At 42.0% G+C, this 27,093-nt stretch overlaps 1 protein-coding gene across 48 annotated transcripts in view; it reads right to left on the reverse strand.

Moving 5' to 3' along the window:
• RIMS2 (regulating synaptic membrane exocytosis 2) overlaps positions 1-26,196 on the reverse strand; it is a 489,731-nt gene extending 463,535 nt beyond the window's left edge. For 33 of the 48 annotated variants that reach the window (XM_074898601.1, XM_074898575.1, XM_074898603.1 and 30 more), the window contains exon 1: positions 25,261-26,194. In XM_074898601.1, the coding sequence (XP_074754702.1) occupies positions 25,261-25,430 (170 nt within the window). In that variant the 5' untranslated portion in view covers positions 25,431-26,194. Of the gene's footprint in view, positions 1-25,260 lie in introns of all 48 variants that reach the window. The other 15 variants (XM_074898600.1, XM_074898596.1, XM_074898591.1 and 12 more) reach the window with 3 other exon arrangements.
• Positions 26,197-27,093: the final 897 nt, after the last annotated feature.

Below are 27,093 nucleotides of genomic sequence, written 5' to 3' on the forward strand. Positions count from 1 at the left end.
AGAGCCCGACAGGAAATTCAGATGGTGGTGGAAGCTATAAACCAGGAAACAGAAGGGAGCTATTCTCAGGCCCCAACCTTCTTTAGAAAAGTGTTCCAAAATTTTGCAAACTCTGACAGTTATGGTGACCAAAAAAAACCCCAAAACCCAAAAAACAGGTGTAATAGTGCTTTTTATCTTAATCTTTTTGAATAGTATCTGGTGATGAATGAGAAAAAAAAAAAAAACACCATGTGTCTGACTTAGGAATTAGCTCCAATTATATTTAAAGAAATTGATTAACAAAGATGCAGCCTTCAAATACATTTAAGGTTGAAACTGGTGTTAGTTCTAAGTGTTATTTACTATTCTCCTTTTTCATGTATAAATGTTTATTGTTGCCTCTTTGTATGTTCTCAGCATAAGTTCTCTTCCAGGTTGTCCAAAAATTAATGAAAGCAAAAAGGCATATTTAAGAGCAGTTCCTTTGGGGAATGACAATCGCAGTTACATTTTAACAAAACTTGCAGAAAGGCAAATAGTTACTACAAATTTTAGCATAATCCAGAGTAGACATGAACTTCTAAAATAACAAAAAGTCCTGTGAGCTGCCCCAAATGCTCACAATATAAATTAGATAAGGAAGAATAGGGAAAGGTAGGCAATTAAATTTGTTCTCTGTTATTCTCTAAGCATGGGACTAATTTAGTTTTCTGAGGAGTTAAACAAGTTTCTTATTCTAAATGAGACAACAGAAGGCTATTTGTCAGGTGATAACAATAATTAGAAGTACATTTTGTTTGTTGGCTGTGCTGAATACACAGAAAAGAATATTTAAACAGTATAGAATATAGGTAATATTGGAGTTTTTATAGCAGAGGTTTAGCCCACTATGATGTCAAATTCATATAATGATGAGGTGTTAGTTCAACAAGTGATTTTAATCAAATAGATAAATAGAACAAACACAATTTAACCTTGTATGCCCATTCTGGGTGAAAACTTTGTTGGTTTATGTTGTTTCAGTATTTAGCTGGGAGATTCCAGTCCCCAGTAAAGAGAGAGGTAGTCAGAGTTAATAATAATTTCTCACTGTACATATTAGCTAGGTTAAGATCACACATTCTTAACAAGTCAGTATTTTCATTCATATTTGTGAGAGCACTCTTAAGGCATTGTTTTGTAACAATTTTCTATAACTGACTGAAGAAGGAAAGGTAAAAGATGAAAAGGAGTTGCATTCATTTGAAATTAATAATAATAATAAAAAAAAAAAAAAAAAAGACAGGAAAACATTCAAAATTCACTTAAGAAAAGGAAGATACAAGGTTCAAACCTAGCAGTGATTCCACTTTATGGAAGAATGAACACTAAAAATTCAGAAATTTTCCACAAAGTGGAATTACTGTTTTCGACCTAACTTAATCAGGAGTCTGGCTTTTGAGATAAGCAATCTGACATGCTGCCCAGAACTAAGGGTCCTGGAAGCCCCAGCTGTCTCCGTTGTTGAAGAACCGGGGACTGAACAACTCAAAGGATGGAGAATACGGCTTCCCACCAGCCTGCCAGCGGGGCTGCCAAGGAGTTGGGAAGAGGAGCTGGCAGAAATTCTGGTTTCTCCCAGCAGAATCCAGATATCAAAACTTGTCTGGCTTCTAGCAGCACATGAAAGTTCTGTCAAAAAAATCCTGACAAAAAATTGAAAAGATTTTTTTCACTACCTCAGTGAACATGCAAATCCCAACAAAAAGTTGAGGTCTAATGAAGCTTTGAGTACACCCAGACCTTACTGAGGATGTGAAAACAAGCCAAGGAGCCCACAAGAACATACACAGCTGTAGTACTTCTGCACAATACACTGCAGTAGGAAATTCTATTGGTAGTTTGAAAATAAATCAAACCTTAAATAAAAACTTGAAAACTCTACACAGAAAAAAGGTGCTTTCTCCCCTCAAGAACTTCCTGATGTCACCATCCACTGGGATCTGCCTTTCAGCAGTTACACTGAACAAAACCCAGACACTCTTGCTTCTGCCTTCCTTCTCCTCACATCTCCTGAATGCCATGTCTGATACTGCACACCATTCCTACAAAGCAAAAAGTCATTGTAGGAGCAGAGTAGTGGTTGCACTGGACAAAACCTGCCTGTGTCATAGAAAGCTCTTACAAGGAATAAGCACTGCAGGAAATAAAAGAGTGAAAGGAAGTCTGAAAGAGAGTGAAGAAAGAAAACAAGTGCTACCCCATTCTGGCAAAGTCAAAATAAACATACTTTAAATGTTACACATCAAATAAAATCTTTCCCATATCCCATTTAAAAATAAAGGAAATTTTGTTCCCATTTTAAACTGAGACACCTAAAAAGATAACCTATACTGAAATGTAGTGTTAGACCATAAAAGAAATTGAAAAATACAAGGAAGATTCTGAGGCTAGCTGACGAGATCAGGAATGAGTAATACTTTGTCACAGATCACTTCTTTGATCACTTCAAATGAAACCAGAGGCACTAACAGCAGCCAGATTTAGTGCTGTGGTTTCTCCTTTCCTTGCCCTTTTTTTCTTTATTTTTTCCCCTTTTTCCCCTCCAATGTTATATTACCTTTATTTCTGACCCAACAAAATTTATGGCAGTGAGCTAAATTCATCCATCATAAATGTCCTCACAACAGATAGCCTGACTTATAAAAAGATTTTTTCTACTGTGTACGAGGCCTGAAAGGACAGGTCAAATAAATCCCACCTAATAGTATTCAACAGTAAACTGTTAAAATAAGAATAAATGCCATTATTCACTATTAGACTACAGCTAGGGGCACTGCAAGCTAATTGCTTCATTACAATGGACGGATTAGATTATTAAGAGTGAAATGATTATCAAGTGCACAGTCATGGGGTCATACTGGATTCTTCATTTCTCCTGGAGGCATAGTTGTACTGATGGCAAAGAGTGTTTTTAAAACCTTAAGTATCCAGGAGGCTGCACTTTTTCTTTTCAAATGAGGACACTGTCACTGTGATTCATGCTTAAATCATTTCCTGATCAGACTACTTCCACTTTTCCTGAACAGGATGAGAAAACATAACTTCTATAAAATTCAGCAACCTCACTGTCAAGCAAGAATAACCTCATCACACACTCTATGGTTAAAAACATTACTGCAGGTAAAACTACAGATTTAACTGCTATAGATACCATTATGCTACCTAGATAGTAGATACTACAATGCAGTACACACTGCAGGTAATGGAATTCAGGATAGGACCTAGGGTGAACCTAAACAAATCTTTCATTGTGCATCAGGACCCAGATATCCTCACCTCTGAATCTTCCAAACCAGCTATTTTTTATAGTATGCCATGGCTCTCACCTGATGCACACAGCAATGCTTGCTTTTTTGGAAACCGGGGCACAGGGAACCTGGAGGAAATTGGTACACACTTTAATTTTGTCCTATTATAGAGTAAAACCTTGAAGTTGAGAACTGGGACATGTATCAGTCTGCAGATACCAGGAAATTCTGAAAAACTCTTGGATTCTCAGTATTGAGAATTGCATTTGGATCACAAGTTTTACAACTATTTATTTTCCACTACTAGACTGAGCTGAAATTCATACACCCCTTAACATGAATGGCCTAGCTGAAATTCATACACCCCTTAACGTGAATGGCCTACCTTCCCAATGAAAACTTTTGCAATAATGACATCCTTTCTCAAGGACAGAAAATAACAGAAGCAGAAAGAGAGAGACAAAGATGAACACACTAAGATTGAGTCTCGTGGATGATGTGCGTTTGCTCTATTTTTACTAAAAGCCCACAGAAAGGAACAAAACCTACTTGTGCTGCTTCAGGGGCAACATTTGTTCAAAGCTGTGAAAATGTATTTTGGGAGCGCAAAGAGATAATCTAAGTCAGATTTGTTCTTGTTTCTAATCACTTCCTTCTTTGTGAGAGTGCAGACAATCCCAAAACTTGCTAACAAATGTTAAGGTCAGCTCCTTCTCCACCTCTGCGCAGGAAACACCTACGTAGCTGCTGAAGACAGAGAGCAGCAGGCCTCCCGCCTGGCCCTGAAAAGAGCTTTGTATCCCTCTTCAGCACATAGTCAAAAACAGGGTTGGGTGGTTTCACTGTTTGTTCAGCATTTTGGTGTCATTCTTACAGATGCCTTGACACTATCCATCCATCTTCTGAAGAATTTAGATCAATCTGCTCTAACTAAAACTAGATAAAAACATCTTATTAAAATAAGGAAACATGGGAAAACAAAACTAGTGTAGAAATGTAGATTACAACTTCCTTTAAGTGTGTCTGACAGAGTGAGAGAGCACAAGTAGGTTGTAGCAAAGCAAGAAAGTGAATAAACAAATGAACAGAAACGGATAGCATCCAGGCTCTCACATTTTGACTGGCATGGCTGTCTGTCACGAGCAAATTAAAAACAGCATTTCAGTTTGAAATGGTACAGCTGACAGTGGAAAAAAAAAAAAAAAAAAAAAAGCTTCGGCTATCAAACGCCAACTGTTAGAAATAACATTAATTAAATACGCCCTTTTCAAATTTCTGTACTTTGATTCTTACTTGACTTAACTGGATAAATTTAACTACAGACAAGAGTTAATTTTGTTAGCACCCATGATGTTTTCCTTTAGCAACAGACATAGGGATATGCCACTGAAAAGAACTAAAAGGAGGATATCAAGGCAAAGATAATTCGAGACAATAAGACGACTATTTTTATATATTTCCTACTACAGACAAAATAGCACTAGAATGCCTTATAGTGTTAACACAGACAGTAAAAAAACTTTCAATCATAAAGATTTTCTTAATGAGACCCCAAAAGATACACTTTTCATAAAAATCATATATACCCACATACGGAGGACATTTTAGATTTTTAGTATTAGACAAATACATGCATAATTTCTACTTTGCACTTCATTAATTAGTTTTCTTTTAGCTTAAAATCAGAATTATTCCTCAGGTATTTTCAGATTCCAGAAAAATTTGTTTAAAAACTGATTCAAGTAACTCAAATAGTGAGTGTGCTCTTAAAGGCTAGTTAATTGGCTGTAAAAAAGAGAGAATGAGAACCACTGAAAGCCCTATTGTCCTCCCTTTGTCTACTGCAAACAAATAAAAACCTAAAGCTGTATCTATATAGAAAATGATGTCATAAGCGTAGATATCAAGTTGCAATTTCCTTCAACTCCCTCACTTTTTATTATTGTAAGCACAATACTTGCTACACATGCAATTGTTCTTGAACTTTAACCCCAATGTTTTATCATGTTTGTGAAACGTACACTAGTTTCACTCTTTATTAAAACTCTAACCTTTATACTGTGCATATTCCACAAAGTGATATTACCAAAAAATATCTGGAGGTATCAGAGTAGTCAAAGATGCATGAGATTAACAAAGTGTTTTAAGATTTAAAAAAAAAAAAAAAAGGAAAAAACTCTATAAGCAAGAGTGAACACAGGAAGTGCTTACACTACAAGACTTGCTAACTCCATTACATTGTAAGTTCATTTTTAACTGGTACAGTGAATAACTTGATTAATTTCAGTATTTATAATGTATAACCATCATTTTACTAACTTCCTAGGGCATTCTGGGCAAAATGACTCACTTTTATGTATCCATTTTACAGATTTTATCCACTTATCTATATCTACTGGAACACTAGACATTATGTTTATCCACATCTAAGAAGGGAAAACATTATCAGTCTTTGAAGAAATTACCAGAAAACACCTTACTGTGTAAGAGTAATAAAGACATCAGCAAAATATCATCAGCCAATCTACAATCCATGTTTTCAATACATACACCTCCAGCTCAAGCAGTATTAATAGTAAACATAAGAAAATGTGGAAGCCTGTGCAATGATTATGACAATATGATAATGGTCCTCTGTATCAAGTGAGAATGGAAGAAGCCTTATGAAACCAAAGAATAGAAATCCAACATGAGAGAACCGATTTTTATTTATTTCAAGATTTCCCCAGGATGGGCACTATGCCTCACTTCAGATTGCTGTTCTCTCTGCTCTTCCACGGGCAGCAACATCAGTTCAGGAACTACAGATTCACTGCTTAAATTGTACAGGAGAGAAGCAAGGCTGTCTGCAGTCTCTCACTCCGCATGGCCATTATAGGTTTTGACATAAATGATGAGGAATAATGGGCCTAATTTTTTTTCTTTGACAGTAAGATTAAATCAGAAGCGATCTAATGACATCAGTAGACTTACAACAGAATAAAAGAATGCAAGTTAAACCAAAATCAGGCTCAATCGTTTTATTATGGGGAAAAAAAAAATCAGGAAAGCATCACGAAAAAACTATAAAATTATTTATTTGACAGTGATATGGTCTAACACAAATATTTTCTTACAAGATCCATCCATAAAGAATGAGTTGGGGAAAGTGCTTAATTTAAAATTAATCTGTATTAAAATCTATAGGACTGACAGACTTAAATGGTCACCTACCAGAACACTTTTATATATAAAAGTGATATAAAATTACAAAAATTGGAAAATCCTATCTTGTATAACCTAAATGTAAGTAAAATTTAAAATACTAAACTAGCACTTATATAATTTAAAATATATTTGGAGCACTGGAAGAAATACATAATTTCTTGTATGGGAAGAAAGTCTTGTTTAAGATGAACATGCCCTCAGTAATATCTTCCTTCTTTCAGAGTAATTCCATTATTATCTCAGAAAGATCTCAACTGAAGTTCCGTCCTCATTTTCTACAGAGAGAAACTTCTAGTATAAGTACATCTTCTTTCATACAGCATTAGGATGAAAGACCTTTTAGTATTTCATTTTACAATAACACAGGCAATCAAACCAGCAGTATAAACCAGTAGTAGAGTCCAGACAGACACTGGACATTTGTTAAATCAGCGACTGAGACAGTCTGAATATTAACCTAGGAAAAAGTAAAAGCTTACTATACCCTTCAGAAATTTGTGTCTGATACTTGCAGAAAAAATGTTCAAAAGAAACTTAATTTTTTATAAAATTACTGGCTTCTGAGAGAATATGACATTTTAAATATATATAATTTATTCATATTTAGGAGCAGTAAATCATTCTAGAAGAGTGGGCTTTGATTCTGAAAGGACCATCACACTCATTTGGGGGTATAACACATGTTAACATGTTAAAATATTGCTTCTGTAGTAACTTTTACCAGCATGCAAGAGGGGAGGAATAAGAAAGGGGACAGCTGTTTTATTTTTCAATAAAATGCACATCAAACATGACTGTTACAGCAATCTGAGAGAAAAAAAAAAAAAAAAAGAAAAAAAATTCTACCCAATAGTAGAATGCAGCTCCTAATGAATACTGGGCTAATATTAGCAACCGAGTAGTACAAAATATGTGAATATTTAATAGTCCTACATAATAGCCCTAGTCCTAATAGATTTATTTCTCTTCTGAAAGAATGAAATGTCCCTCTAAATATAGCATTGCTTAAAAATAAGATGGCTAGGTAGGCATTCAGAAAATTGCTACTAGCGTGGTAATATTTTTAATTGCTAGATTAGTCATTTTTTTCATAAGATTCAATTAAGTCAATGAGGCTACATATCAGATGCACAAGTAAGTCTTCAAGTCTATTACGTAGCAGAATCAATTACTTTTATTACAATTAGAAAAAATTTAAATGCTTTGATGAAGGTCTATCTTTTGCTTATGTGTTGGCATAGACAGTAGCAATGGTAATTCACGCGTTGTGTTTCTCTATGTAACCTTATAAACTTTCATGAGTTCATGATCCTAGAATGTTGAAATTCATTCATAATTATTGTCATATGCAGTACTCACTCTTTAAAATGACGTTTTAATAACATTAAATTGTAACAACATTATTTATATGTCCTCTTTTTTAAAATATCCATGTAGCCTATATTTCAAGTAAATTGCAAACAAACTTGGAGCCAAAGCCATCACACAATTTGAACAACCAGATCTTATCTCCATGCAAAAACTGAAATACTAGGGGCAAAGCAGCTCTCCCATTATTTTACACAATAAAAAGAGTATCCGTTCATCTGTGAAAATATAAGAGATTGCGTGTGCAGCAATTACAACTAGGAACTCTGCTACACAGCTTTCATTATTTGTCACAGAATCACAGAATCGTCTAGGTTGGAAAAGACCTTGAAGATCATCCAGTCCAACCACTAACCTAACATTGACAGTTCCCAACTACACCATATCCCTCAGCGCTATGTCAACCCGACTCTTAAACACCTCCAGGGATGGGGACTCCACCACCTTCCTGGGCAGCCCATTCCAACGCCTAACAACCCGTTCTGGAAAGAAATGCTTCCTAATATCCAGTCTAAACCTTCCCTGGTGCAACTTGAGGCCATTCCCTCTTGTCCTATCGCTTGTTACTTGGTTAAAGAGACTCATCCCCAGCTCTCTGCACCCTCCTTTCAGGTAGCTGTAGAGGGCGATGAGGTCTCCCCTCAGCCTCCTCTTCTCCAGACTAAACACCCCCAGTTCCCTCAGCCGCTCCCCGTACGACCTGTGCTCCAGACCCTGCACCAACTCCGTTGCCCTTCTCTGGACACGCTCGAGTCATTCAATGTCCTTTTTGTAGTGAGGGGCCCAAAACTGAACACAGGAATCGAGGGGCGGCCTCACCAGTGCCGAGTACAGGGGTCAGATCCCTTCCCTGTCCCTGCTGGCCACGCTATTGCTGACACAAGCCAGGATGCCATTGGCCTTCTTGGCCACCTGTGCACACTGCTGGCTCCTGTTCATCGGGCTGTCAATCAACCCCCCCCAGGTCCCTCTCTGACTGGCAGCTCTCCAGCCACTCCTCCCCCAGCCTGTAGCGCTGCTGGGGGTTGTTGTGGCCCAAGGGCAGCCCCCGGCATTTGGCCTTAGTGAAACTCCTCCAGTTGGCCTCAGCCCATGGCTCCAGCCTGTCCAGGTCTCTCTGCAGAGCCTCCCTACCCTCGAGCAGATCAACACTCCCACCCAACTTGGTGTCATCTGCAAACTGACTGAGGGTGCACTCGATCCCCTCGTCTAGATCATCAATAAAGATGTTAAACAGGAGTGGCCCCAAAACCCAGCCCTGGGGGACACCACTCGTGACCGGCCGCTAACTGGATTTAACTCTGTTCACCACAACTCTTTGGGCCTGGCCATCCAGACAGTTTTTTACCCAGCAAAGCGTGCTCCCATCCAAGCCCCGAGCAGCCAGTTTCGCCAGCAGAATGCTGTGGGAATCGGTGTCAAAGGCCTTACTGAAGTCAAGGTAAACAACATCCACAGCCTTTCCCTCATCCAATGAGCAGGTCGCCCTGTCGTAGAAGGAGATCAGGTTTGTCAGGCAGGACCTGCCTTTCATAAACCCATGCTGACTGGGCCTGATCCCCTGGTTGCCCATTATATGACTTCTAATAGCACTCGAGATGATCTGCTCCATGACCTTCCCTGGTACTGAGGTCAAACTGACAGGTCTATAGTTTCCTGGATCCTTCTTTCTGCCTTTTCTCTAGATGGGTGTCACATTTGCCACCCTCCAGTCCAATGGGACCTCCCCAGTTAGCCATGATTTCAGGTAAATCATGGACAGTGGCTTGGTGAGCACATCTGCCAACTCTTTCAGCACCCTTGGGTGTAACCCATCCGGTCCCACAGACTTGTGTGCATCCAAGTGGTGCAGCAGGTCTCTGACCACCTCCTCTTCAGCTGTGCTGACCTCAGCCTGCTTCCCCTCCCCATCTCCCAGCTCCTGAGGCTGGGTGTCCAGGGAACAGCCGGTTCCACTGCTAAAGACTGAGGCAAAGTAGGTGTTGAGCACCTCAGCCTTTTCCTCATCCTTAGTTACCGTCTTTCCCTCTGCCTCCAGTAAAGGAGGGACATTTTATCTAATCCTCCTTTTGCTGTTAATGAATTTATAGAAAAAATTTTTATTATCCTTAACAGCTGTAGCCAAGTTGAGCTCTAGCTGTGCCTTGGTTCTCCTAATGTTCTCCCTGCATAACTTCACTACATCTTTATAGTCTTCATGAGAGACCTGGCCCCTCTTCCAAAGGCAATAGGTTCTCTTTTTGTTCTTGAGATCCAGCCACAAGTCCCTGTTTAGCCAGGCCAGTCTCCTTCCCTGCCTCCTTGGTTTTTTTGGCATTTATGTCCCAGATCATACTCGAAAATGCAACAACACAACTTTCTAGACCCCTTTCACATAGCTAGCTTCATCTAATGTATTTCCTCTCTCCTTTCTTTCCACATCCTATGAGCTGAACAAACTTATTCCATTGTGTCAGAAAATCAGAGTTTTAAACACGTCTTAGAAAAAAACCTGTGTATGCTGTTTCATATGGAGACACAAAACCTAGTTCTATCTGAACTAACACCAGCAATGATCTTCCAACTCCTTATTCAACAGCAGAATGTTATGAGCACTTTCTTTGTTTTCTTCATGAGAAAAGCTCTGAACACTAATTTTGGCTACAATAATTCATAGACCTTAAACGACACCTTCAAAAACAGAAATTATTTTGTACTTGTTGACTGTTGCTTTTCTCAGTGACTGCAACATGACCAGTCATTGCAGACTGTGGAAATAATGGGGGAATAAGTCCAGTGCTCCCAGAAACTCCAAAGGTACTGTAGCTAATCTCTCCTAGCCCTTCAGTTGTGCTAGCTCAGCACCTTGTGGGACTGTACAGTGCACCGTATCAGTTCCTTTTTGTAGCTTAAAAAAATGCTCTGACAAAATGATGAAGAGGAAAACATTTTGCATTAGCTTAACTTCCCTGAAGCAGTTTCAGTAGACTGTTCAGCAGACACTTGCACCAGGGCCATGATGGTGTCATGGAGGCAGGAAAGAGCAGCTGGGCTGGCAGTGGAGCTGCCTGTGCTGGCTGCACTGACAGCAAAGAACTGCCCTGAGCTCCAGAGCTGTATTTGGCCCCTCAGAACTGCCTTCTGGAGAAGCTTCTCTTTCTCTCGCTGTGTTGATTCCACAGGGAACCCAGGAAAAGTGGCATCACTAGGCTCAAGTTAGCCTTGGTAAATATATTAGCAAAATACTGTGGTAGGTTCACCTTGGCTGGCTGACAACCATCAAGCCGTGCTCTCATTCCCCTTCCTCAGCAGGACAGGGCAGAAAATAAGATAGAAAAGCTCACGTGTCAAGATAAGGGGAGGGAGATTGCTCATCAATTACCATCATGGGCAAAACAGACTCCATTTTGGAAAGATTAAATTATTGCCAATTAATAACCAGGTAGGACAGTGGACATTATAAAAACAAAGCTAAAAACACCTTCCCCCCACCCTTTCCTTCTTCCTTAGGCTCAGTTTCACTACTGAATCTTCTATCTCCACCCTCCCAAGCAGCACAGGTGGATGGGGAATGGGCATTGTGGTCAGCCTATAACGTTTTGTCTCTGCCACTCCTTCCTCCTCACACTTTTCCCCTGCTCCAACATGAGTCCTTCCCACAGGCTGCAGCTTTTCAAGAACTGTTCCAGCATGGGTAAAGGACCATGGGGTGCAGTCCTTCAGGAATGAACTGTTCCGGCAAGGGAACCCCCACGGGGTTTGCCAGCAAAACTGCTCCAGAGTGGGCTTCTCTCCATGGGCCACGGGACCTGCCAGGAGCCTGCTCCAGTGCAGGCTCTCCACGAGGTCAAAACTTCCTTCAAGGCACATCCACCTGCTCTGGTGTGGGCTCCTCCACAGTCTGCAGGTGGAGATCTGCTCCACCATTGACCTCCACAGGCTCAGGGCACAGCTGCCTCACCATGGGCTGCACCACGGCTGCAGGGGAACCTCTGCTCTGGCACCTGGGGCACCTCCTCCCCCTCCTTCTTCACTGACCTCAGTGTCTGCAGGGCTGTTTCTCCCACATTTTTCTCACTCCTTTCTCTCACATTTCATGTGCAGCATTTTTTATCTTCACTTAAACATGTTATCACAGAGACGCCACCAGTGTTGCTGATGGGCTCAGCTTTGGCCAGCAGCGGGTCTGTTTTGGAGCTGACTGTAACCAGCTCTGTCTGACATAAGAGCAGCTCCTGGTGTCTTCTCACAGAAGCCACCCCTGGAGCACCCCCCAACATCTGGACACATAAACCCAATACAAATACTTACTCCATACTGAAAAACAAGTGATACAATTTTTAGTTATGAATCTAGTGACTTACATGCTTCTATATAAATTCTTATGTGAATTTTCATTTATTATGGCAATATGAACCTAGTTATGAATTAAAAGGCAAAGAATAATTAGGTTGATGGGCAAGGGTTCAACAACAATCCTTTCCTCCCTTTGTTTCACAGAGAGAAATTTTTTGAAGAAAAACTTCATTATACTGAAACTAAGGCTAGAATATGTTTCAGTAACGTAGATATAAAAACTATTATGCAGCTGTTCAAACCATCCCTAAAAAAGATACAAATGATGACCAAACATATTAAGCAATGGAAATGCACAACAGAGTTCTTGTATAATCCTCCTTCCACATCATGATAATACCATTCAGTAACTTTATAAACACTGAATAAAAGTTATTTATGTCCAAGATAGAAGATATTTAATGGCAGTTTCCTCTTTTAACCCAGGCCACCACCTTTCTTGTGGGCAGCTTTGAGTTGTGCCAATGGTAGGCAGAAGCTGTTTTAAAATAGGTCATCATTATTAAGGAAGTACGTAGTCTTACTTGTGTTAGGAACAGCAGTCTCTTTGAAAGACAAACTTTTCATGGATTACTACAATAAAACACTCCTAAGCCCCTGACAAAGAAAAACCTTGTGGCTATAAAGAGTGACAAAAAATGCTATCAGTTCTAAACTACTCTTTCTTATTTAACCTAAGAATACAACTAGGAGTATATAATTCAATTATTTCAACAGTAACAACAAAAAGTATACAATGGTGCCTTTACTTTTTTAATGATCCGCTGAAATAATGAATTTTACTTCCAGGAAATCCTTTCTTGTTAAAACAATAAACATTATGATTTGCAAAGTATATTGTATATTCCTTATATGCACAATGGTTAAAAACTTAGAAAAACCCAAACTGATTAACTATTGAACCATGACTCGGCTTCCATACTGAAATTCCAGTTTCAGTGAATACTTTTTTGTTATTGTAGAGTGTTATTAGGCAAAATTATAAAGTCTAAACAAAAGCAGTATTTTAACCCATATTCACTTTAATTAATGAATCTCTTACTTGTAAATAACTGGTCCTATTGAGTTAAGGAATAGTTATGTCTGAGAAGTTAAATTGGGGCACAAGTATCAGTGCAATCATGGCCTAATTCTACAATTATTCTCACTCTTGATTGTGCAGAAAAAATAATGACCATTCATAGTAATAGTTAAAAATCTAACTAAATGTTTGTTTTGTCTTTTTCCAAATAAAAGCTTCTTTTATACCACAGAATATCTGTGTTATAAAGACTTTTCAAATAGATAACTCAGACTAAATTTCAGACAAGAACACTTGGTAAATTCTGCAAAAGACATGTTCACAGAAACACTACAAAGTAGCTAAAAACACTTATCTTCCAACCATGACTAAATAAATTCAAAATCTATAAAGGTACATCAGTGCTCAGCTATAGCCCATTAAATTTCATTCATCTTTGGCCACCTGCATGTTCAGATATCAAGCAGAAAGAAGAATTCAATGCTTTCAAATACCAAGTACTTTCTCTGTACTCTACCCCCAAAATACCTTTTCTTGGCTCAGTGCCTTCACAGCACCCTCTACAGCATTTTTTTTCAGATAAACACTGCAGGAAAAAATATATTTGGATGTTCTGATACATATTTTTAAACATGGAAGATACAATTTTTAAAAAGAAATATGGATACTAGGTAAAAATACAATTTTCTTTCAGTCGTATTGGGGTTTTGCTTAACTTTACAACCTGCTAACTTTCTAATTTCTCTGACTTTTTGGTAAAGTTCAGCAGAATAATTAAAATTACTGCTTCGCTTGAAATGTCTTCTGATGTGATGTATATTAGCATGGAAGTAGTATCAGCACTTGAGAAATATTTCCCATTCAGTTAAATTTAGCTCCTCAAAGCTACCACTTATATCTAAATCAGACTATCAGCAAAGCATCCACAGGCATAATTTTATAACTAATCCAAAAAGACAATAAATTATTAAAAATCAGAAGCTTCATTCTATTCGTAAATTAAGTTCTTATTCTTAAATAGTTCATATTGTTTACTGTGATATTTCATATATGTAATGCTACAAATAGTTTGAAAAAAGTAAGATTTTCCTGAAGCATCTTAACTTTAGTACAAAACACATGTTCAGTAAAAGTATAATCTTCAGCCTTCTAAACGTGACAGCGATGCTATTTTTCTAGCTGTTAGGTAATACGTGGTTCAGCTGTCACTTCCTGTGCAGCAGTTGGTTCCACAGAATGAAATGAATCATAATCGGAATGACTAATCAAATTAATGAAAGCATGCTGAATCAAAACCCATGTTCCTAAACTGTCTTAGGGCCTGATTCAGCAAAAATAGATTTGATTTCTACACCACACAACATCTTCCGCACATACCTGTTTATCCAGGCTTTTAAAGCAAGGAAATGCTGAATTCAGAATGCATAGCACTTCAGTAGTGTTTTTAACAGACTACTATCAAAAGTGACCTATCAACATGTAAACACACATTATCTAAATAAATGTTGTTAAAACAATGGCTAACTGGCAGAAAATAAGAAATTCAAAGCATAGAAGATACTCAAAACATGTGTTGAAATCTAACTTCCATTGATACACAGCAAAAGAGAGTGTGTGAGTTATGGAAATAAATTATCAACTTAAATTGACCTTATAGAGTTTTCTTTGGGTCTTATTACAATGTTTTAAGTTTACAAGTAGTAGACAAATCCTGAAACTTCACATCTAGCAATCTGACTATCTTCAGCTATGATTCTATCTTCTGGCCTAAAATATCCATTAATCATTCTTATCAGTGAATGGCGTATGAAGATTTTCTTTGCAAAGTACTTTTGTTGATAGGTATGCCTAATCCCACATGCTGGAAAGATTCTGTATTTCAAGGCCTTCTTCCAGATCTCATTCTTCGAAGGCTTTCTGAATTTAGTATAAAAGATATATCAAATCCTCAGAATAACCTTGAACTATAAAGGAAACATACTCAGGTTCCCAGCAATGAGTCTCAAATAGTAAAGATATGGATAAATGAGCATGTCCTCATTAATAATTGATTGAAATATAAGGAAAATATGCAGATCGACAAACAGGCTTCTAAAGAAATCTAAAGAACCATAAAAGTCAGTACCAACAGGGAAAGTGGCTATGGCATTCTGATAAGACCAAGTAGTTGGGTTACTCTCAAAGGCAGAACTCTGAGGGTAGACTCAACTCATCTAGCTCAAGATGTCTATAAGGTAGACCTTCACATCTGACACATTCACTCTATCTTCTTTTTAAGCCCGTAGCCAGAAATAGGCTCTGCAATTCATCCAGCCTATTTGAAATGTCTAATTTAAGATGAGATGGATCACATCCTAAAGGCACCTCTTTATTTCCATTTTCTTTAAATTGAATCTCAGTGATTTCAGATGTAGATGTTTTACAACGTAGATACTGACATCTGGTCAGAAGAATCCCACAGATTCTCTGGGCTCAATCCTTAACCCAAGGTCTAAATTTTTTAACACAGGAATGAAAAAGATACCAAAACTGAGGCAATCATTTTCATTAACAAAGCAGTTCTATGAGTGCTGAACCTAAAGAATTCCAATTTCATGAGAATTTACGGCTCATGATTGATTTATTTTTATGTCTATTGTTGACTCTCCTCTATAAGGACTCCTTGGTATGTAATATGGTGTGGGCAGACTTTTCCGCAGTCAGGAGTGTGGACAATCCCTTTCCACTACCCACCTACTTATTTTCATTAGATCCTTAGTAATTAAGTATCTTTGGGATCTCAACTATTTTGTCAAATTGGTTGTAAGTCAGCTAATAGCTTCCACAGACTGAATAATAGCAGAGGACACAACTGTTTCCCTTACAATAGTGTAGCAGTTATGTCTTTCCAAGGAGGTGAAGACCTGTGTTGTAGACCCTTCTCAGTTTGAGGAAACACAGCTCTCTCTTCTCTAATAAGCTACGGGCAAAACTGGCGTAAGATTATTCTGCATCGTATCAGTGAAGTTGTGCAACTGTGCAGTCAGGAATGTGAATATATGGACAAGCAAGAGAAAGTCTAAATAGCTGTGTGATTAGGATATTCTCTAGAGGCAAATCCTCGTTCTTGCTCCAAGGGCTGTTTGTGCATTTTATTTAAATGCTCACTCTAATGCAAAATTCATAAGAGGCATCTGATATAGACAGAATACAGCTCAATGGGGATGAAGACAAACACTATGCATAGGTGAGGTAATCAACTTCAAAATACAAAATGAGGAATTACTGATTCAACAGCAGTTCTGCAGAAAAGCATGTTGAAGCTATAGTAGATCACAAGCTGACCATGCTTCCCTAATGCTGGATCACAACAAAAAAAAACAAATACACATGACACTGACTGTGCAAGGAAAGTGTTCTGTGCAAGACACATGCTGTTATCCCTGTGCTCTCCCCATAGACTTGTGTTTGGAATACTGTGTCTGGGTTTGGACATTTTATTTCAAAAAAACATCAGTTAGAAAGTGTATAAAGAACAGCAACAAGAATGGTCAGAATTCTAGAAAACATGACCTGTTGAGTCTACAGAAAGGAGATTATGAGAATCTACAGGAGGACATATGATTACATTCGTGAAATATATGAAAGGTTGCTGCAAAAAGAGAAGTTATCAGACTGCTCTGCATTTCCACTGAGGACAGAGTAAGTAGCAAATGTCAGAAAAGAGATTTAGGTTTAACAGTAGGAGGAAAAATCTAATGGTAAGGTTAATGACTCTGAGTAACTGAGACAAATTACCTAGGGAGTTCAAGGAATCTCCATCGCTGGTTAGGTCAGTAGTAGGATTCATTGTTCTCATACCTTTCAGTAGTGAACTATCATTTGAAAAAGCTGTAAAAGTTCCATACTGGATCCAAGAGCTTTACCCTAAGATCTGTTTGGCCCACTCCTCACCTTCTCCTATGTAGGCAGCCCAGCTCTTGCAGAGCTGATTAGCTCAAATTCTGTGTGTCATCTGTTATCTGCCCTTGCCTTGGCCATGAAGCGCATTTATTTCAGTGGCTAGGTGGGCCCTCACAGGTGGGAATCACTACATTAGATAAGTGTCAGGAATTGCTGTCTCATAGTGGGTCACACCTTGAGGCAAAGGATGAATTGGAAGACCTCTTGAGGTCCCAACCAGCCCTATTTTCTATTATTCTATGTGTTATCTGGGTTTTAAATAGCTTTAAAAGTTCTCACTCATCCTTTCTGTAAAGAGAAAAACGTATAAATGCACCAAGAGTTAGAGTAACTGTATATGGAAAAAGATTTCTTGCTGATGCACTGGAGTACTCATTTCTGAAAAGCTGTTTGAAAGATGGCTGCAAAATATTTCCCAAAAAAGGCTGACTGCTTCTAACTCACAATTTTATTTAAAGGTCAAAACATTTGATGTCCCTCATATGCTTAAGATAATACACATTCTAAAGAAAGGCTGCCCTTACAAATACAGAGAACCAAAATGCCATGTTAGATCAAATGCCTAGTAATGGTATATGACTTGTGAGTTTTCTATGTACAAATACAATATAATATTTGCTATAGGGAATCATTCACCTTAAAAATATTAACGGTAATAAAGAACGAATAAGTTATCTGGAAGTATTTAAACAACTACATATGAGATTTAAGAAGAAAGAAACAACCCCACAGAGACAATAAAAATAAAATAACTTTTTTATGTTTTATTTAAAGTATAAAGATTTTATTTGTGAATTTTTTAAACAGAAGCACTCAGATTTTTTTGAAACACAAGAGTTCACCTCTCACTAACTCCTGCTAGAACAAACAGGATATCTCACTATGGTTTTAATAAAATAGTTTAAAGTCTAAATCAAATGTATTCTTTAGGCTCTCACATCAAAACTTCAGAACTCAAAAAATACATAGACTATTATAAACCCCTCCCCTATCAAAATGCATTAATTTAATTTCAGTTTATCAAAATGCAACTAAGATCGCTCTGCAAACATGTTTAGGCAGGGAAATGTGATGACAGCTGATACTTGAATTCGAGTCTATAAAAGAACTGTCTTCCACCTTCAATGAAAACAGCAGGGAACAATACAAATTACTTTGAACTCTTACCCTCCAAAAATTATATGTATTAACTTCTTAAATGCACTACTACTCCCTTATACAATCTTGTACCGTTACATTGACTCTTAGTCCTGACCGATCCCTTTCCAACTCAAGACAATACACTGGAGAAATAACATGAGGAAACAGTCAAACATAGTTTTATCATGCAGAAGCAGCTTTCCAGCACAGCACTGATTCTGCAATACTATTGTATCACCAGAAATTTAACAAATCACAAGGTGCAGTTGCCTGAGTTTACTGAGTTTACAAAAGCACTAGCAGATTAGGTGTAAACTGCTCTTATTAATAAACTATAATATATCCTAAACAGACAGTTACACTTCAAGGACGTAACAGTTCCTCCTGTTACACCATGTAGTCCTGCAAAAGAGACAAAATCTAAACTCAATAAGTGTTGAAAACAGTGTGGTTGAATTTAAGATTTCTAATATGAATTCATTTGTCTGAAAGACAACTGGTTTTGAACACCATTTTTAAACAATTAGCATTTAAAGATATTTTTCCTGCTTATGAGTCTAAATTAAGAAGATTCACTGTTGCTCACTTTTAAAGAGATTAGGTTGTCTGTGATAACTTGTAGCTTATTAACCATGATACAGTAAGACATATGATTAAAACAGCCCACATGATCTAATCTTAACTTAAAAAATCACCCCCACCTCAAAGCTCATTATTAAGGTGTAATGTCTGTTGCAGTGAGATGAGTATAGAAGAGATCATAAATCATCATTTCTTGTGTGCTTTTGGGTTTTATCTACCCAAGTTCCTGTCAAAAAAGCCATCAAAGATGTTCAGGAAAAAAAAAAGAAAAAACCCTGAAACAAAAAAAACCCACCTTCTTGGAAAAGGTAGCCCTGATGGACTTCTTGGAGACTTTCATAGCCTTCTGACTGACTGTGAATATGACAGTAAAACTTTAAGGAAGCCAGTAAAGCAGAGGGTTGAGAGGTGGCATTCACCCAAAGAAAAATCCCAAGACTGTCAAGTCTACCTTACAGATAAAAACTGAACATTTATATACATAGCTAGTTTCACATTCCACTGGCTAGCTTTCACATGGCTAATTTCACATTCCACTAAACTTCAAAGTTCAAACCATTATATTACTTTTTTCTTCCTTATGCTGCAAGTATTTTACAACTTCACTAGCAGGGTAAAAACACATTTTATATCAGTTCTGTGTAACCTACCATTTCTGTGTATTTTTGCATTTGCAATATATACACTAATTAAGCTCTTGTTTCAATGGAAAAATCAATTATTTGACATTCTCAGTTATTTGAACATTACGCAGCTCACAGATGCATGCAGACAAAATCCAGAATGGACCATTCAGCCCCCTAACCTCACTTCCAGAGACCACTGAATTTCACCCAGTCACCACTTTCTAGGATACAGTCCCAGCGCCTTAAAGTATGATCCACACTCCTGTCTTTAAAATGTAAAATTAAATGTTTCATTCTTTTTGTTTCAAAGAATGCAAAAGCAGTTTTATTTGACAAGATTTCAGAAAGCACACACTGACTGGTGTTAAATACCTATTTTTTGGGTTGTTACCTAAATCCTGTATCAACTTTTCTATTTTTTGGCCCCATATAATGTCAGGCCTTTCTACATCCAACCCATCCTGCTTGTACTTTTTGAATGTGGGAACATCAGCACTATGGCAGTCTTCTGAAATTTTACTCAACATTAACATTAGCAAACCCAGTAATTATCGTAACTGCCAGTCTGTATAATCTCCAAATACATTCTGCTTAGTCACTAAGAGGAAGTACTACTGCTGTTATTTGTAGAGATTGCCCAAAAGTGTGCTAGATGCTTTAGAGAACGGTTGTAAACACTGGGTCTTCTTGAATAGCAAATGGTACAAGCTGTAACATCCTGACAAGTATTTTCTACAGTATAAAATGTCCAAGCATGTGGTAAGAGAGAAGAGTAAAGAATAATGACAATTTTGAGAGACATCAAAAAAGTAGTACAAATTCTTAAGACAAAAGAAAGGGGAGATGGTAATATTAGGACAAAGCAGAGAAAGAGGTAGTAGGAAGGGAAAAGCACAGGGAAGAGGGCAGGGCAGGGCAAGGCAGGACAGGGAAGGGGACAACTGTCTTCCTCAGCTATATCTTTGCATTTAACTTCCATCATCGCTTATTTTACACTGCATGAAGTTATCACTTTTAAAGTCACCTTGACCATATTTTATTTTATAATACATAGAAACAAAAGCAAAATGACAAGTTGCAATGGACTGTTCTGATCAGCACTCCACATTCAGACAAAACACACTGTAAAGTTATAGAAGCATAACTTAAAGAACTAACATTGCCTAGAGTCCTAGTTCACTATGTAGCCAAAAGAAAATCTTTCTCATTACCCTATAAACTTTGGAAATTCCCATATACATATCTCTATTTTCAAAAAACAGAATCCATAATCACCACCTACATCTCTGTCATCCCTCCAGCCCCAAAATCCAAATCCCAAACATACAATATTTCAAAGCAGCGTAAATCAGAGTTGATTATTTCTAAAGCATGATAATTATTTATAAAGCAGTACAATAGCTTTGTGTGGCAGATATTTACACTGCTGTGACTCACAGCCATCAATCTATTGCTTCTTCTCCCCCAGGCCTAGCATCCTGCCCCTCATCTCATTCACCTATGATGCCAAACAGAGCCCACACGGTCTAGCTTCTTTGAGGTCTGCTTGCCAGAGATTTTGTTTCAGCCAGTGTAGCTACTCAATTTTTACCATGGCTGTGCCATCGCTGACACAGCAACTGAGCACACGCAAGCCTGCAGTCAGTCATACCTTCCTAAAGCTTACTCTCGACTTGACAGTGGTGACTACCCTCTAGCTAACCCACCATGTTTCCATCTGTCTTCTCCCCCTGGATAAAACAGATGACAATACCAGCTGATTTCAGCCACACACATATACAAAAGAGATCTTTTATAAGGGCCTCATGGTAAACCTGTGATACTTTGCAAATATATGAAAAGCTGGATGATTTCATGATGAAATTTCTCTTGGGAAAACTTGTCTTCTACCAGGCAAAAATGTCCATACCCATGAAAAACTGAAATGCAAGTATTTTCAGAGCTGAAAGTCTGACTTCACAAGGACAGCATTTTATCTTTAGAATGACTAGACAAGGGAGCTGGAAACCCAGGATACTGGAAGTAGAAAAGTGTATATGCAGATCACACAGGCTGAAATCTAAGTCTTTACAATGTCAGCATCCCAGCATCTTCTACAAATCTTTTTTCTCTGTGCAGCCTCTCAAGCCAGTCCTGTGATAGAAATAAAGTACAAATGTAAAGTAAAAAAGCACAAAACTGATCCCATAAATCAATCCATATGGAGGAAATGTGCTATCTAAAATCTGTTAGCTTACACACACAAAACTAGAATTTATAAGAGGAAGGATCTGCATAATGTAAAGGAAAAGCCATCATTAAAAGTTCTATGCTACATCCAAGAGAGTGAAACATCCACAAAGGTAAAAGTTGAAAATATGTAAATGTTCCTATAACAGCAGAGAAGGACTTACACCCAGTGTACAGACATAAATTCACTCTCTCCATGTCATGCATTATGCATATTAAATATTATGCATAATATATGTTCAATAACTTGTCAAAAATGGACCTTCTTAGTACATTACATTCAAAATGCACTCCAAGGGTCCCAAAAAATCCAGAAGACAGTCGAAACAGCAATTTGCTGCCTATCCTCCTTTTTAAAGCAGAAGCTCTGCCACAGGAGCACAGTGCACAACTGTAGCTAGGTGTCTTTCACAGACTAAACCAGGCCAAAGGAGAAAGCAAATCTGGAAAGCTTCTGCTTTCCATGCCATCAGGTTCCAGAAAATCCTGGCAAGAATTCATGCTGACCTGATCACTATTAGTTGCTACAGATTACAACTCAATACCATCTGCATTTTCTTTCCCCAAAAAGAGTAGAACTAGCATAAGGAGAATAAGTTATGTATCTATTTTAAATCCACACATATTTACTCCAGGGAGTGAAAGGAAAAGAATAAATAGTCCACATTACAGATGTGAGTCACACTACTTAATGCACTTCTGGAAGATGCTCAAATACCACAGTGATGGGCACAGCATGAGAATTTGAAAAGCAGAAAATAGAAATAGAATGGAGAAAGGAAGTAGAGCCCAGGGACTAGCCATTCATACTGACACTCAATCACCATAAATTATCAAAAAAATTAGAGGAAATCCATGCTTGCCACTTTCTACAACATTTGAACAGTTCTTGTGATAATATCTCTAAACGTCAACTCTTGTTTTCAGCATCTTTTTTTATCTTCCTGTATTTCTCCATGGAATGAAATGACACAATTTTATTGCTTAGTCAGACAAAAATACCTTCCACTTCAAAAGGAGCTTGCCTTCGAGGAGAATTACACTTGAACAAAGACTGCAGGATTTAGCACTATATTTATCTCTATGCAATAACAGTAGTTCATTCACATAGATATTGGGGGGTTTCTTTCTTCTTCTTTCTCTTCTCATAACAGAAGGAAAACATCAGTCAAGAGACTTAAATTCAGTAATATCTACCTAAAAAATGCAGAACGAGCTCTGGTATGACTTTGGTGGAGAGTTGTGCTGAATAAATCTGTAGATATTTTCAGAATAAATATGTACCTGATGGTTCAGAAACCATTTCACTTTTAAGAAAAATGAAACTGATGACTTATTAACTTGACACAAGATCACTTCTCAGTATCCTGTAAAATATTGTGGGCCACTATCCAAATTCCACTAGCAACAGCATTTTCCTGAGAGCACTGTTTTAGAGTATCCTTTGTGGATAAACTTTATGCCATACCACTTCCCTCATGGCTTACACAAACTCAGGAGGAAGCTTTGGTGAGACATAATGAGAAACTAAACCCACATGAAGTTTATAGTTTATCTTTAGATTTGATGAAGACCTTTCTTTTGTCCATTGTCTTCTTCCAATATCCCGAACGCTATAAACTAGAACACTTCTGTATCATTTCTTAAGTTGGTTTTACCTTGTCATTACTTGAGAACTGTTTATTCTCCATTTGTAAGCTCAACAGTTCAAGCTGATCCTAGTACCATACTGAAATTGTACTTTATAATGGTTCATAAATATTATTGTCCACAACAAGAGTTGCCAGAAGCCTTCTTTAAAATTGTAATACTGTTATTATCTATTTAAACTGCACGTTGAATAATTTTCCATTTCCTTTTTCATTAGTAATTATTAAGAGTGCAGAAATTTTAGACAAGAATTTGCATTTATTTTGATAGGCCACAAAATTTATCAATGTAAAGGAGTCTAAATTGCTTTAAAATAAAAGTACCACCAATAGCAAGCAAATTGTATAGCATGAGACTGAGAGGTAGTGATAAAACAAGGTATGGCACTTTATTTCCAGTGCTCGCATTAGACTGACATACTTCAAAATGTTCACCTAATAGAAAAACCTTTTTAAACAGACCTTGAAATGATTTTAGATCACCTCATAGTTTAGCAGCTGTCACACAAATGGTATCTGAAGTTTTCATAAGACACTAACGATAATGCAGCGAATCTTGGAAAGAGACTTCCAAAGTCAGCAGCTGAAGCCGAGAAGGCAGCTTCCAGGTACCGAGTGCGGGGGGCAGCTGCAGTTAACGTGTTCAAGACACGATAGTCATTTGGGTATTAAAACCCGCTTACTGCTTCAGCTTCACCACGCTCATAAAACTCATGTCCACTACAGCAGTCGCTTCGCTTGTGTTTAAGCCGCTAGAAGTCAGCGTGATTCCTCCGCCCCGGAGGGACAACAGTTTTCGTGAGTTTCCTCGGAGCCTCCCAGCCGGGCCAGGGAAGGACCGACCCACCGCCACCGCGGGACCCCGCGCCTCGGGCAGGACCGGGCTCCCCTCGCGGCTGGGGCACGGCGCAAGGGGAGCTCCCGCCTCCCCGTCCCCCCCTGCTCCGCGCCGCGCCGGCCAGCCGCGGCAGGACGGGACTCCGCGGCCGGGCTGCAGCGGCGGCGCCGCCGTGGACAGCTCCCGGTGCCGGAGCCGGGCGGCCGGGGACAGCTCCCGGTGCCGGAGCCGAGCCCGCGGACAGCTCCCGGTGCCGGAGCCGGGCCCGCGGACAGCTCCCGGTGCCGGAGCCGGGCCCGCGGACAGCTCCCGGTGCCGGAGCCGGGCGGCCGCCGCCTCCCATGCCCGCGGCGGGCGGGCGGCTGGGCGCCCCGCTTCCCCCGGCGCCGGGGCTCACGCTTGGAAAGAGCAGCGGGGCGGGGGCGGGCGGCAGACACGTTGTCGGGGGAAGATGGCGGCTGTGGCAAACCCACCCAGCGAGACGGCCGGAGCCTAGGCCCCGGCGGTCCCGGTCCGCCCCGGGCGGCCGCGCCAGCGCCGGGCAGGGCCGCCGCCGCCGGCCCGGAGCCCGCCGCGCCCCCGGGACGGGACCCGATGCCGCCGATCCGCCCCCTCCGGCGGCGCCAACCGCCGCCGCGACCCACCCCCCTTCCTCCTGATGGCACACGCCGGGTGAGAACGGCACCTGTGCGGCCATGTTGGGCGCCTTGCCCCCGCCAGCGCCGGGGCGTGTGGAGCCGGAGCCGCCGCGCCGCCGCCCGCCCCGCGGAGTGCGGCTGAGGCAGGCGGCGAGCCCGGCCCGCGCCGCCCCGGCGGCCCCCGGCCCCGTCCCCGCCCGCTCCCGCGGCGGCAGGTTTTCCCCCGCCGTGCCCCCGCACTCGCCCGGCGCCGAGCAGCCGCCGGGGCACGGCCGGCGGCGAGAGACACCCCTGCCCGCCCCCGGCCGCCCGGCTCCTCCGTCCCGCCGCGGCCGTGCCGCCCCCGAGGCCGGGGAAGGGACCCTCCGCGCCCGCGGGCCGGGAGGACGAGGAAGGGATGCGCCCGCCCTTACTTGAGCACGGATTGCTCCTTCTCCTCTTCCTTCTTCTGGCGGTCCATGACGGCCAGAATGATCTTCCGCTCTTCCTCCGTGAGGTGGCTGAGGTCGGGCATCTCGGGCTGAGGAGCCGGAGGAGGCTGAGGGGCAGCGGGGCCGCCCCGGGGCCCGGCGGGAGCCGACATGTTTGGTGGGAGCTCACCGCCGCTACGGGAAGCGCTGCCCTGACTCCAGCGGCCGCGGCGGCACCAGCGGGAGCGGGAGCGGCCGCCGCCGGCGCCGGGAGAAGCACATACAAATCAATACCCTGTAATCAACCGGCAGCCTAATGACGGCCCCGCCGGGGAGGGGCGGGGTGGCCGGCGGCCCCGACCTCGCACCCACCCGCCCGGCCGCCGGCTCGCCGGGGGCAGCGAGGAGGACGGGGCCGGCGGGGCCCGGCGGGGAGGGGAGAGGGCAGCGCCGGGGGCGGGGTGGGGAGGGAGAGGGGAAAGGGCAGGATTGGCCGCGGGAGCGGGAGCGCTGTGGTTCGGGTGCGAGCGGGATTATCCTAACGCCGAGCGCCCCGCGGGGAGAGGGGGAACGGAGCCAGCGGCGGGGCGGGGGGGGCCGGAGACGGGGGCAAAGGCTGCCGGGGGGGCGGGCGAGAGCGGAGCCCCGGCGCCCCGGGGCGCGCAGCGGGGGAAACCCCGGCGGGCAAGTGCCGGTCCCGGCCGCCCGCCGCGGCTCATAATCCCTCGCCGCCGTCCACGGAGGGGGCTGCGGGGCGCCGCGCCCGCCTGCCGCCGCCGCCTGCCGCCGCCGCTCCTCGGCCGGGCCGCGCCGCTCGCTGCCGCCGCCTCGCTCGGCTGGTGCCCTCTCGGCTGCGGGATGGAGCCCGCCTAACCCATGGCATGGCGGAGAGCCGGAGTCACGGGAGGGGGCTCCGCATCGCCCCACCGCCACCGCCTCCCCCACCCGAGCGCGCGGGGCCCGGCTGCCGCCCCTCGCGGGCTGGGCGGCGGGGGGCGGGCGGCCGCTGTCCTTATTTATTTATTTATCCCCGCACAAAAAAATGGACGCGATAAAAATCACGCGAGGAAGGACAAGGAGGAGCCAAGGCGCCGGCGACGCGCTGGGAGGACCGAGCCCGGCGGCCGCGGGGGGGGGGGGGGGGGGGGCGAGAGGGCGGAGAGACGCGGTGCGGCCGCCGCCCTCGCTGCTCCCGCCGCCGGGGCTGCGCTCGGGGCCGAGCGGGTGCCCCTCTCCGCCCGGGCCCCTCCCGCGAGGAGGAGGAGGAGGCGGCGGGAAGGGCGAGGGGGGAAGCGGCCCGGGAGGGGGGAAGCGGCCCGGGAGGGCGGCAGGGCCGCCGCAGCCCCGTCCCCTCGAAGGCCCGACGGCGCGGTCTGCAGAGAAGCGGGCGCCGGCCGGGCCTCCGGCTCCCCCGGGCCGGGAAGGGCGCTGCGGGCCGGCCGGCCCGGTCCAGCCCAACACGCCTGCTGCGCCACGGGCGCCGGCGTAACGTCCTGCCGGAGCGTCCCTCAGCCAACGCGAGGTGTGAAATTTCCCTCGGCGTCTGTCTGCACAGATTCCTCCAACCCAGAAGAGCAGGAACGTGACACCAATGAGAGAAGGCTGGAGAAGGAGTCCTCCTCCCGCCCTGGAAACCAGGCGGCGGGGGAATAAACCTCTCCGAAGGCTTTTCCTACCTCTAAATCTCCCACCTGAGCAGTCATTTTGATGGCAAGAAGTAATCTCCGGAAAAAAAGAATTCTACAATGCCCCAAAGCCATCCGGCCCAAATAAATGGGAAATAACCTATCCAGGAATGCTGAAGAAGCAGTTCACTCCAGATCTGTAGGTTTTCAT

The sequence above is a fragment of the Athene noctua genome, chromosome 2 (genome assembly GCF_965140245.1).
Source record: "Athene noctua chromosome 2, bAthNoc1.hap1.1, whole genome shotgun sequence".
NCBI classification, from domain to species: domain Eukaryota; kingdom Metazoa; phylum Chordata; class Aves; order Strigiformes; family Strigidae; genus Athene; species Athene noctua.